Source organism: Tachysurus fulvidraco, chromosome 23, assembly GCF_022655615.1.
Source record: "Tachysurus fulvidraco isolate hzauxx_2018 chromosome 23, HZAU_PFXX_2.0, whole genome shotgun sequence".
Lineage (NCBI taxonomy): Eukaryota > Metazoa > Chordata > Actinopteri > Siluriformes > Bagridae > Tachysurus > Tachysurus fulvidraco.
In genome coordinates, this window is record NC_062540.1 from 6,552,677 (window position 1) to 6,566,798 (window position 14,122).

At 39.1% G+C, this 14,122-nt stretch overlaps 1 protein-coding gene across 1 annotated transcript in view; it reads right to left on the reverse strand.

Annotated features, from left to right (window-relative positions):
- plxna2 (plexin A2) overlaps positions 1–14,122 on the reverse strand; it is a 206,482-nt gene that overhangs the window by 51,336 nt on the left and 141,024 nt on the right. Inside the window, exons 12-13 of the mRNA XM_027145200.2 lie at positions 13,551–13,750; positions 1,981–2,132 (exon numbers count right to left, since the gene is read on the reverse strand). Coding sequence (XP_027001001.1) covers positions 1,981–2,132; positions 13,551–13,750 — 352 coding nt within the window. The remainder of the gene's footprint in view (positions 1–1,980; positions 2,133–13,550; positions 13,751–14,122) is intronic.

Here is a 14,122-nt window from a genome sequence, read left to right on the forward strand (position 1 = left end):
CAGCGTCTTAGGCATTTATTAATTTTCGGATTATTTTAAATCAAAGAGATTATTTCAAATTGATGGCTCAAAGAGAAAGTGTTGAAATTATACACAAAATAATGGACCACAGATCTTTATCTGTGATAGGGACTAGTGCTAGAACAGCTAATCTATAAAACATGATAATAAATAAAGCCAGCAATGAATTTCATTTAATCCTCCCTGCACACTAGCTAGTTCTCCCACATTTTGGAGGATTCTGGTTGTACTGCTTTCTCTGATTGCATGGATTTCTTTGGCATTTTAATAAAATATATGTCTTAAATCTTAGTGAGATGATGCAGTGCATGCCACAGCAGGCGTTATTACATAAAAAAGATCAACTAATCAGAAAGCAAAATTCAGAGCTCTTGAGTGGTGTAGCAGAAAAAACACTTGCTCTATCAGCCAGAGGTTGTGTGTTTCAATCCCAGCAATGCCACAGCAGTCCTAGGCTGGGAATCCATGAGAGCAAAGCTATTAATGAGCAACGCTATCCAATAATGGAGCTTCTTTGAGCTCATGTTACATGGTACGATAGGTGAGATCTTTACATTACACCCATAATAATGTGATACAGAGTTTTAAATGAATGAATTTGGTTGAATAATTAAATGGCACACATGTCAAACAAAAATATATTTAGCAGAGACAGAAGAAATGGTAGAAATGGGTTTTTTGTTTTTTTGACTTGTAATTGAACATCTATGTAAAAACCTTGTTCAGTGACTCTGTAGTGAGATGTGGTGAGCTCTGTAGTGAGCTGTGGTGAGCAGAAAAGCATGGACAAAACATCAAAACTTGAGGTGGATACAGTAGTCTACAGCTGAAAACCATATTGGGATCCACTCCAAGCAGAAATCTGAGGCTATCATGGGCACAGATTCACAGATGAAGGGAAAAAAAAAAAAAACGCCTGGTCCTTTTCCAGGATTCTGGTTAGTTTCGGTCAGTCTGTGTCTACGATGGTCTTAGATTCTTGTTCTTGAGATCACACTTTTTCCCCATCCTGTGTTTAACGTAAACAATAAATGAAGCTGCTTACCTGTATCCTCATGATTTTATGCATTGTGCACATGGCCGATTGTATAACTGAATAAATTAACAGGTACACAGGTGTTTCTATAAGTGGACAATGAGTAAAAATATATGTATATTTTTTGGTATTAAGTATATTTGTAATTTGTAATGAATAAATAATCCAAATATGATATGATAACATGAATGAACTTTCCATATTTCTGTATTCAGTAGAGGTTTTTGCTATGTACAAGGCGCTGGCTTCAAGATATTTGCAGAAGATTGTAAAAGCTGGGTTAACTAGCCATTCAACAAACAAGTAAACACAACAGATGCTGCGTGATTATTGAGGAGTGAGGGAGTGGGAGGTAGGGTGGGCAGCAATCTCCCAGCGGAAGGAGACTAGCCAGGCCTGCCTCTGCTCTAATTAGCCTTTTTTTCCCTGTTGGAGATGGCTGTGAATGTAATCTTCAGGATGGCCGTTCATCATGAGTTGTTTGTACTGCCTTTGTAAAGATGTTCCTGCGTGAGGAAAACTAAACCTGCCAGCAGGTTCAGCAGAGCAAGGCAGAACCCCCCTGAACACCCCTTATGGAGTGGCTAGCAAGTCTTATGGCTATGACAGATCTAATTGGCTGCTTTTGACTTTGACTAGACTATAAACTGTTGTCTTCCAGTGTGTTAGCAAGAGTGTACTATTTGTAACAGATTCTTTTCTGTTCTGTTCTGCAGGAGGGTTAATGTAGGACATTGTGTTTTTCCAGTACATTCTATTTTGAGACAGATCAAATATAAGCTAAACTAGATTTTTGTGCCAATCATGACACAGTTTAATTTTTTACAATTATTGACATTCTTGCAAATAACCTCTTTTAAATGATGCACATATCAGATCATTGTGGACTCAGGTTTGGTTTCATTTTTATTTTTAGGACTCACTGCTCTGCGATGATGTAGCCGTCCTCTTTTGGGGTACACTGCACTCCTGCCACCTGCACGTTATCTTCCATTTCAGAGAAAGAAAGACCCAGATTCACCCCGCGGATAGTCACCCTGGTGCCCCCTTCTGGAGGCCCAGCTACAGGGGTCACCTGTGTGGAAAGAAAAAAAAAATAATTATTTAATAGATATGATACATGAGGTGAAATTGTTGTCTATCCATCCTTCTATTTTTTTGAACCACCTGTTCTACACAGAGTTGCAGGGAGCCTGGAGTCTGTCCAAGCGGACTTGGGGTATAAAAGAGGGGAAACTCTGGACAAGGTGCCAGGGCATCGTAGGACACAGTCACTCACATTCATACACCAATTCTCCTACTATAGACAATTTAAATATGTCAGTGTCAGTCAGCCTGTCACACGGTTGAGGAAACTAGAGTACCACAGGAAACCCCCAAAGCATGCTGAGAACACGGGAATAAATTCCCAACCCCGGAGGTGCGAGACAAACATGCTAACCCGTAAGTCACCATTTGCCTTGTGCTTAGAGCAGGTATCTTCACTCACTGATTGTGTTTAGAAAAGCTGTCATGGGTGCTATTTTATGCATGACATATGTATCACAAAAGGCCCAAAGAAAGATTCTGGAGACCTGCTTGAATAGATCTGCATGCTGTCACCAGGGGCGATAAATAAACCGTGAGGCCGTATCAGTACTTATTGCTGCCCATCTTCTCATAAAATACAATATGGCAGCCCAGCATGACCTTGGCTCTGGGTGGCATGCAGCCTTCTGTGCTGTTAAAACCCCTGAGTGCATCAGTCCCTCAATCCTGGCCCTTCTCCAGAGAGGACAGGCAGATGGAGAAAGAGTAAGAGATAGAGGTAGAGAGAGAGACATGTGCACTCAACAGTCCACTACATACACAATCAATAAACCATTAGTGGGCGGACATGCAAAAGTAAAAGCAATTCAACTACAGTTCTTAGACCGTGACTGTTCACTGATCTGAGACTAGTCACGTTCTGTAATCTTGCTTTGAATATCCCAGGAGAACTAAGTCTACATGACCCAGTGGGACTGCTGTATTGTAGTCTCGATTTAGTGGAGAATAATTGTTTAGGATGTAAAGGAAACACGTCACTGCAATGCTAGGGGGCATGAATATATGAATCTTGTATTAGTCCTTGGTCATGAAGCACCCTGGGAGGCAAACACTGTGGGTAAAAATGAGAAAGTAACTCTAAATATCTCCATATCAGACTACATCTGCCATGACATGATGGAAATACAAGGACAAGAGGGACAAGAGCAGCTACAGTATACCATGCTATATAGAGGTAAGGAATTAAAGCTTTTTCAGAAGCTGGAATAGCTCATGCAGGTAGGAGAGTAGAGTGAAAATCTGCACCAAACCTCAGAGAAGATGAGTCTGTCAGAAAGGAAATAGAGTGCCGTGTGTACTTTCTCCAAAGTCTAGACAAGAATACCATCTATCCGTAGAACATCCGATAATGTCCAACACAACATGATCTAGAGATGCCTGCTTTCATTGCAATAACTTTACTGCAGGAAATATTGTGCAGGAAATAGTGTGGTTTACTGGAGTGTTTTACACCATGCCTACAGAGAATGGTAGATTGGGACAAGGTGCCATGAGCCTCAGGTGACTATAGATTGCTCAGAATAGTTTTTGTCACTGTGTAACAATGTTCTGCTGCAGGGAACTGAGAAAACACACAGGTCTGGAAAGCCAGTGTGACAGTAACAGGCAAGAATATTACAGTATTATGAGTGTATAATGTACACTGTATTGATTCTCGAAGTCTGAGGCTAAAAGTGCTTTATGTGCAGTGTTTACTTTGTTTAAATTGAACCCTGGTGCATTTACAGTACCTTCTAAGTGCAATTTTACAAGCAGGTAAGAACCAAAATCCTTAGACCATTTGAACTGAACTAAGTCTGCTTTTAAGTAACCTCTGTAACAAAAAGCGTAATTCCATCGTTAGAAAGAGATCTGTATCCATCCATCCGCAGAAACTGAACCAAATATGATCCAAGAGACAAAACTGTAGTGCAGGAAAAAAAAATGCAATGTTTTCTGGACATGTTTTCCTAGACAATAAAGAAAGAATGAAATGGTGATGTGAAAAGAAATATTAAATATGGAACACAGAATATTTTAACATGTTTTATTTCACTATTTGTTTAGCATTTCCACTGTGTTCTGTGTGCTCTGGTCATTCTATGATTTCAGTGTTTGTTTATCAGAGGTTTGATTAACTTTTTACTATTTGATTACGTTTTTACTATTTTTACCTTTTTGCTATTATTTAAACTAATAAGTGCATTTTGCAAAGTACATTTTCAGTCCTCATACTAATGCTTCCGGGGTGGTTTACTTATGCATAATGAAAAACCGTACCAAAATAGCAAACAAAAATACCAATTTCACTCTGATTCACACCCGGCATAGCTGGCTAATACATTTACATTTGACATTTACATGTTTGGTCACTTAGAATTGAGCTGAGCAGGGTCAGGGTTAAAGGTCATGCTCAGGCCTTCAGTGGCAGCATGGTATTGTCTGGATTTGAACTCCTAATCATCTTATCAATAGCCCACAGCCTTGACCTTCTGACTACACTCTAAACACTGAACTAAGCGTGACTGACCAGCCATGACATAGCTCTGTCTGCAAGTTCTCACATTAAACATCTTTATCCTGCTTTGAAGCTATGACGCTGTGATGTTAGACTCAATGGATGGACATAACTGGCCTACAACGGTGCAATCCTCAGATAGCTTAGCAAGGGGCAGTAGTATAGCAGTGGCACAGCAATTTCACCCTCATTAACTGTCCTACTTCTGGCCTGCAGAAAGGAATCAGACCTTCCCAGAGAATCTCCACACACTTGTGAAGGGAGCTGCTTCCCTGGGGCTGACTGAGATAATGTACACTCGCATGTATGTGTGTGAGTGCTTGACAGCATCTCAGTCTCTCTCACACACACACACACACTCACTCACACACAAAGAGGCCAGTGTGGTGTCGTGACTGTGTACACTAGTGCAAAGCGTAGCTTTTCTCTGCTCTCTATGTGCACATATCCTGTGGCTCTGTTCACAGTGTAATCCTGTTAAGAGGACAGGCGTCGCCTGCCTCACTCCCTTGACTGTCACGTTCAAAGAACGCTAATATGCCAGAAAGGAAAAAAGGCAGTCTACTTCCTCTTCTCACACTGGTCAGGGAGGCAGGGGGTTAACTGCATATGCTGGACCAGGCTGTTGATTACAAAATCCGATATAAACAAGCTGATTTGGCATACTTGGCCTTGCAAGATGCCAAAATTTATAGCAAGCATCAGAGAATTCCTTCCTGCCATAAAATGGGGGTTCAAGTGGTTAAGGCTCTGGGTCACTGCCAGGAAGTTTGGGGGTTCAAGCTCCAGCACTGCCAAGCTGCCACAGGTGTGCTTTATATTCTATAGGTTTGTGGTAACTCAATGGTTAAGGTGTTGGACTTCTGATAGTAGGTTGTGTTTGAATCCCTGGCAAGGCCCTTAACCCTTAATGGGTGTCTGCCAAATCCTTTAAATGTTTATAATGCCATTATATGTTTATCTATGCACCCTTTCACTGGGCTGTAATGTACAGTATATGTGATGAAAACAAAGTCTTCTTCTTCAAAACGCGGGTCATCCTTTGCAGTGAAAAGGGTGAACCAACGAGAGAAGATGCTGGAAAATGTACTGTATGAATTGTACGTGTGCGGCGGTTTATTTAAGCTTAAATATATACAAAGTGTAGCACTGCTAGACACTGAAGAAGTGATTTGTTTGCCGTGGGGGAAGCGGGCACGCAACATCCTCAGTGTTTCTACTCATAATTCACAGAAAAGCTTGTTCTATGTATCAGCTTTAATATCTGCTACTGAAAGAATGTTGTCCTTGAGCTAAAACTGTGTAGTGTTCCTACTGTGGCAGTTTTTAGTTCCTGACAATGACAAAGAGAGCGAGAAGAGGTAAAGGAGGGAGAAGAGGAAGAGATGGTGGGGTTATAGGGAGCGGTAGAATATCTGAGCAGCTCCTGTGCTAAATGTGATGCTGACACGAACAAAAAGCCTGTCTATTGAGGAATAGAAGGAAGTTTTATATCAGTACATGTAAGCGTAAATGGTGGATTTATTTCTGTCCTTTGAGAAATCTTACCCCTCTCGCATCGTTGTGTATAAGAGAGTCATAATAAAGTGCGCAGAAAAGGAACAAAGGTATGATTTGTTACTTCAGCCAGATTGGACTGTTTTATGGTGGTTCAAGCACGTCCCATTTTGCTCCTGGAACACACTTTATAGGCTTGATAAAATTCAGATTATGGCTTGTTTCTTGCTGCATAAACCCCACACTAAATGCTCTATTTGTATTTAAATGCCTTTAAAGTGATGGAAGGTCGAGATAAAAAAACAATGAAGAAAAGAGCAGCACAGGAAGAGAGAAGAAAAGGAAAGGAAAGGAAAGGAAAGGAAAGGAAAGGAAAGGAAAGGAAAGGAAAGGAAAGGAAAGGAAATGAAATGTAAGGCAAGGAAAGGAAAGGAAAGGAAAGGAAAGGAAAGGAAAGGAAAGGAAAGGAAAGGAAAGGAAAGGAAATGAGTGGTGAGGGGAAGGCATTTTGTTTTGGGAGCACTGGGCTTTTTGGATGACTGAGTTCAATTTAATACTCTTCTGCAAATAGACTTGTGAGCCCAAGAGGGACAACGTTGTCACAGTAATGCTATGTTTGTAGCTTTGAGCGGAGCGGCGCTTCAATCAGGCCGATATGATTTATTTATTTTCATTTCAAAGTGGACGTCTTTTTCTCCTAAGGCCAGTGTGTGTGTGCGCGTGTGTGTGAGAGAGAGATAGAGAGAGAGAGAGAGAGAGAGAGAGAGAGAGGGAGAGAGAGAGAGAGAGAGAGAGAGAGAGAGAGAGAGAGAGAGAAAGTTAACTGTGCGGATGACTAAGGTTGTTGCTTGTGAATGCATGTGTGACTATGAGTCTTCCTACTTGTCACATCAGTATTTATGAGTGCAGTCTGTGTAGGTTAGAGGTGTTGTAGTATGGCCATGAGTGTGCAAGGTCGTTGCTCGGTTAAGCTGGGCTGTTAAATTAAGACTCTGTAAAGTCAAATGAGATGTGCATGCGAGCTCTTTAAAAGCACCTACATTACATTCTTTATGTTCCAATTAATTTCACATTTAACACACAGCCCTGTGAAATTATGCACCCAGGAACGAAGGGGAATAATTATGATTTAAGAGACATTTTAATTCATATAGTAGGTCATGAATTTAAACATGCAACTGCTATTTTTGAATGCTACAAACTGATCTTGGAATAAGATCAGTTACAAAAGCAAAAACACTTGGAATTGGCCAGTAGGTCCAATGCTACCTTTATAACCAATGTAGAAGTTCCAGACCTATAGGAAATAAAGTAAAAAAAATGAAATAATTAATTGGATAAATAAATGGTGTTCTCATAATACCCACTTAAAGAACTGAATTCCTCAGGATCTCTGAGCTCTGAGTCATTTCATCCTAGCCATGTCCAGTGTGCCAATAATAACTAGAAAGTTCAGTGTTTTAAATACTGTACACAGAGCAATTTCTGACTATCATAATGTTTTTTGTCCTTCTCTGCATCACACACCCTCCTCGTCTTGTGCATTTTTATAAGCTATTTCAATACATTTCTATGCCGAGTGCCATTCCTCCCTCTCTTTGTCATAAACATGCCAGTATGCCAACTGAACAAATAAAAAGCCAAACTGTGAAAAATATGAAAGGTAGACCAACAAAAGACATCTGTCAGATTGCAGGTGTGTCTGATTATTCTCAAAGCTGAATTGCTGCACTGAACACCTGATAAGTGGATGACAATCCGGGGAAACTCGTCATGCCTAGAACTTTCTATATCTTGTGTGAACTCTACTTATATTTTATTCTTAAAAAAGAGAGTGATTAACTCTTTATGTGAATGAAAATAAATAACTAAATAAATGAAGCAACGGGGAAGCTATTTGCTGCAAACGAACAGCCCTGGCTCGGCTTCTTCTTATTCCCAGTCTCATTTGATGCCTGTCCCTCTCCATTTAACAAAGCTTCTTAAATATTAATGGGGATTTGAAGGAGGGCTGGAATGTTGTTAAAAGAAGCATTAATAATTCATGACATAGCTCCTCTCAGTGGCAGCGTTGCTAATATCCATGTATGTATACAAAGCAGCTTATAATTCTGAGCTTAATACCGAGCAAACTAAAACACTGAATTTCTTCTGCTCAAGCCTTTCAGCATTACGTACATGTTGTTGGTGGAATTTCGCATTTTTGAACGCTAACAAGTTGTACAATCTGCATTTCTGACCATCAGAGAGATTTCCTGGTGGAATTAAAAATTCATTGATCTGCCTGGGTGAATGGACAAACGTTATGGATTTTTCACATGACTTCAATGCTACATGGTTTATCTTACTCATTAGACTGGATTTGCTTTTCACCTGTATGCTAAATTTCTTTCCTTTACTTTTATTATAAAACAATTTTGTAATACACTTCATCATTATGAGTCTCAACAACCGCAACAAGCACACAAGTGAAATAATCGCTTAAGGAATTGTGCCATTTTAACAGATATTTTTAAATTCATAATAATAATAATAATAATAATAATAATAATAATAATAATAATACATACATACATACATATATCTCTGAGTTAATCTATTAAGCTGAACCCTAAATCATATACATATGCACAATTCTACCCCATAGTGTAGTATAAATTGTGTGAGTAGTGGAAAATTTCAAGAAGAAGAAGTGCACTTGTTAGAATATGATGCACTGATTCAACTGAATAAATGAATGAATGAATGAATGAATGAATGAATGAATGAATGAATAAATAAATAAATAAATAAATAAATAAATAAATAAATAAATGGAATTTTGGACAACACCATAGAGGAAGATGGGCGGAACTTCCAGGCAGTGATGCTGGATAAGAAAACATTTTCAAAATGGCTGAGGACACTCAGGTGGACAAGACATCTTACAAATGTCTTTTTAATTGATCTCATGGTGTGATTTATTTTTTAACATTTTTAAAATGTAATGTGTTCTGTAAATCTAGCGGTGTCACATTGCATACAGTTGACATCCTTGACTGGGAAAGGTTCCATTTGAGAAGAAACTAACCATTTAATCCGTCTTAACTCAAATGTCATTTGAGATGCAGCTTTAATTTGCTTGAACAAAGAAAAATTGAGCAGACCTCAGTGCTCTGTACCTGACCTCTCTCTCTCTCTCTCTCTCTCTCTCTCTCTCTCTCTCTCTCTCTCTCTCTCTCTCTCTCTCTCTCTCTCTCTCTCTCACTCATTCTCTCTCACATCTTCCATCATCCCCTAGCTGCTGATTGTTACTTTTCAGTCCGTCTACTCATCTATTCTTGTCTCCACTGGTGCTCAAGGTGCTGGTGCTACACTTCCAGTCAGCTATATATAGCACCAAATGAAATCTTCAAACTCTGATCAAACACAGACATCAGACCTTTACAGTATATACCTGGAGATGACATTTATCTTGTCAGTATTAGTATAGCCTGGGCAGCTTGTCTTTATTTTTGGTATTGATTTAATAAAAAAAAAAAAAAAAAAAAAAAGACACTACTAGCAGCATCATTAACTCAACCGTTTTAATTGGCTTCTCTGCACACCGGCAGGTCCGGAAGAGACAAATTTCTCAATGTGTGGCTTTGCACCAGGCCAGACTTAGACACAGTCCAGCCATGCGTTACACATGCTAATTATACACCATGTCTTACTTTCTCCCTGCACACACACACCCAGACACACACACACAATGGGAGTAGGACAAATCTCCTATTTCAGTTCTCCTCCTACCAGTAGAGGCATCGATAACCTCAGCTCAGTCAAACCACAGACTGAAACATTATCACTGCTATGTCTTTACTACAGACTACGTGTCTGCGGGCGGATGTGTGTGCGCGCGCGTGTGTGTGTGTGGAGGATCATGTTCTGTCTCACTTGCTCACTAGACCTGAATTCTTATATTGAAACAGACAGGTGACAAATTTGTGTCTTACTAAGGTGTTGGGCAACCGTGAAACTCCAGAACAGCTTCAATATATCATGGAATAAAAATCTCCTATCTCGAAAAAAAATCTCGATCACAAATATTAATTAAAAAAAAATCAAACCATCTCTGCAGTATTCAAAAGAGTTTGTAGTTCTCAAAATTTACACAGATTTTCCACAGATTTGGGCCGAGACCTGTCGTGTGACATTATTACATCTCTCAGTCAACCACAGCCGTCTTCCATTCATGTGAATCAAACATGAGTACAGCTATCATAGAAACTAATTACATATGTGTCTTGACTGTCAGGGTTGAGATCTAATGAGTGTGAAGGCCATAGCTTATGAGTTCCATCATTTTCATGCTCATTAAACCATTCAGAGACTCCTAATACGCTGGGGATGGGGACGGGGTCACCCTGGAAGTGAGCATGACCATCAGTGATCAAAGTTGAGCAGGTTAAGGACTTTGTATTGATTAGTTGTGACTCGAATCCTAACCGAGCTCTTTATTTCCCTTAAATATTACCAAATGTCTTAATCGAAATAATGCTTCAAGGAGCAGGGTTAAAAATTTTTGATAAGGATACATTTATTATAGAAGTTTTCATATGTTTTAAACAAGAAAAATCTATCGTGCTCCTCATATAAATGAAACACACACTAGAAAAGAAGGATAATGTTTCACTGCTGCTATCTTGAGTCTGGTCATTGCACCCTAGAGTGATGGCTAAAACATCTTGCCCTTGCAGACAGACTGAAGGTGACACACACAGACACAGACACACACACTCAGACTCAGACACAGAGCCTCATCCAAAAACACACACACACACACACACACCACACACACACACACACACACACACACACACACACACACACACACACACACACACACACACACACACACACACACACACACACACAAATATATGTGAGTCACTCAATGAAATCAAACACCAGCTGCTCTCTGCCCTGCAAAGTGACTCGAGGAGAGATAGTAAGAGGAGAATGAGGTCGGACAGACACACAGGGAGAAAAACAGAACAAATGTTGCACTGCCCACACTGAAAATCAGGGGATTTTTCTCCATATATAACTGTAAATAAAACAAAAGTAAGTAAATGTTGTATAATATAATATATCGAATATTCAAGATTCTGTACTATTTCTTTATCCCTATTTAAAAATAAATATAAATGTATGATATTGACACGTTAACTGCTTTAAACAGAAGCTCAGGCTGTCCTTATGTCTAATCTCGGCTCTGAGGACTGATCCATGGCACGCCAGGTCGAGCGCACAGTGTCATTATAGAAGAAACGGCAGAAAAATAAGAAGAAGAAGAAGAAGAAGAAGAAGAAGAAGAAGAAGAATAAACTCTAAAATTCATGTAAATATTTCACAGGTTCAAATTTTCACACGTTCATTTTCACTTGTTCACATATGACTACACATTAATGTGTTAAATAATTCTATGTACTTTATGTTTCCATGACAATGTCAGTAGATAAATAAAGATGTTCAATATCAGTGTCATCCATCAATATAATCAAATTGCTCTTCGGCTGTAATTTCAACAGATTCTGTGCTTGATTGAACATATTTCTGAACTAATATGATTACGGAATTGAAGACGGCATCATTCCGGCACTGGAATGATGATACTTTCTTCCTATAACTGTAACATTATGCTAATCACTGCCCTAATGTAATTATACACAATAATGTGTCTAGATGTGTCCGTGTGACTCCATCTGCAGCAACTTCAGCTTCAAGTTCATTAGAATTGCTAATAAAAACATTTTTAATATAAAGCAGAGGCAAGCGAAAATAGATAAACAAAATCAACCTGGAGGCACTTCCTCATCTATATTAATGTAATTTACTGCACAGCACTGTTGATTGCGTGTTTCTGATTGGTCTGAAGAGCTCTGAAGAGCAGCACTGACACTAGTTCCAGCTGCAAGGTTTATATTAAAGTATTCCTTCTAACATGCTAACATTTTTAGAAGGCATCTTCAAAGTCAGGGCTTTGTTAAAGTCAGGGTTGTTAAAGCTGTTTCTTTAAGCCGTCCGACATGGAAAAGTCTCCTGGACAAAATGATTTGCAGTTTCTTGTTAGAAACAAAATAATGAACTAATGACTGTTTATCGCTGTTTTAATGTAAGGGAGAACTTATATTCAGCATTGAATTCCTTTCCTTCACAGCGGCTCATATGAAAGCAGACACTAAGGCGTTTGACTCAGGAATTTTGAGTTTTTTCATAAGTATTTCTGTATTTTAGCTTACCAGGGACAATTTATTCATGGAAAAGTTCCAAAAAAAAAAACAACCCAGGAATGGTTAGGTTTTTTCCGCCACATGATTGTTTCTATCTTCAAAGTATATGGTGATATCAAACCTATTTCTGCTCTAGGAGATTTGATTTCCCATGTGCTTGTTCATAAGCATCTAAAATTTGAAGGTGTTATCTTTAACCTCTAAAATTCTGTCTAAGGTTATCCAACAGAGCGAAAAAACAAACGGCTCACACAAAAAGCACAAAGTCACATTTTATATCACACTTGGGGCTCCGGTAGCCTACTGGTTAAGGTGGTGGCCTACTAATGGGAAGGTTGCGACTTCGAATTGCAGGGCCACCAAACTGTTGCTGTTGGACCCCTGAGCAAGGCCCTTAACCCTACAATTAAATAAAAATATAAGTCACTCTAGATATGGATGTCTGCCAAATGCCATGAATGTAAAAGTATTTATTACTGATTGAAAATGTCTGAAAAGTTGATTTCCATTGCACTGGCAGAATGGAACACCAGTGTACTGATGAATAAGGTTAAGCGTTCATCATTGTACTGATAATTTGAAATGCATTCATTGGTTAATTTAAAAAAAAAAAATGAAACCATTTACAAATTGCTGGGCTATACATGGTTTAAAACTTAAAAAAAATAATAAAATGGAAGTTAATAGTAACCCAGCATCATGTAACACCTTGTTATATAGATTATTTTCCTATAACAGCTCCTTATTTGTGTTTTATTCCTGTCCTTATAACAAAGAAGAAAAATGATATTTATAACCAGAATTTCAGAAGTTCAAGCTCCAGCACTGCCCAGCTGTCACTGTTTGGCCCTTAAGCAAGGCCCTTTGGCCCTTAACCCTCTCTATGTACAGTACCATAGCTGACCCTAACAGGCTGGGGTATATGAAAAAAGTGTTTTACTGTGCTATGATGTTTATGTGACAAATACAGGCTTCTTCCTCATAAAAATGGCAGAACAGATTGTATTTATTTTAATCATGGTATCTTACTTGTTGCTAATATATTAAACATTTTGAATATATTTAACAAACTACATAGTAGTGGATGTTAATATGAGGCCGCAAACAAATCAAACAGTTGTCATTATTAAAGAGAACAGATGGCTTTACTGACCTCAGTGATGCGTGGGTTAGTGCACTTGACGTTAGTCGTGCCTAGATTTAGCCAGCGGTTGGTGTAGGGGTTGATCATGGGACAGTGGTGCTGTAGGGTGCACCGGCCCTCCATGCTGCACCAGCCACACTGGAACTTCCTTTCTGCCTTCAGGCACATACCACAGCTGTCTCTCTGAGCACCACACTTGTACAGATGCACTGTGGGAAACAGGAGGCACCCATTATCACGCTTAATAAGCAAGGCAGAGAATAGACCAAGGACCTGCTGTGAAATCTATAAGTCCTAAATAAGTCCAAAATCCCATTAAAGCCTGTTTTGAGCTGGATTACTTTCACCTGAGGAGATACTATAATTTAAGTGATTATTGACAAAACCTGGGATTGGAATGCAGTACAGAACAGCAGGTTTCCAAAGTTTTGGCTCTTTCAGTAATAGTAATTCTGCTCGACATGACGTAATGCTAATGCTTTGAAAACAAACAAAATAAAAAACACATGGCATGCATTCAGGTATCTGTACCTCGAAATTATGACAGTGATCTTCTTCAATATGCAGTAAAAATCATAGCA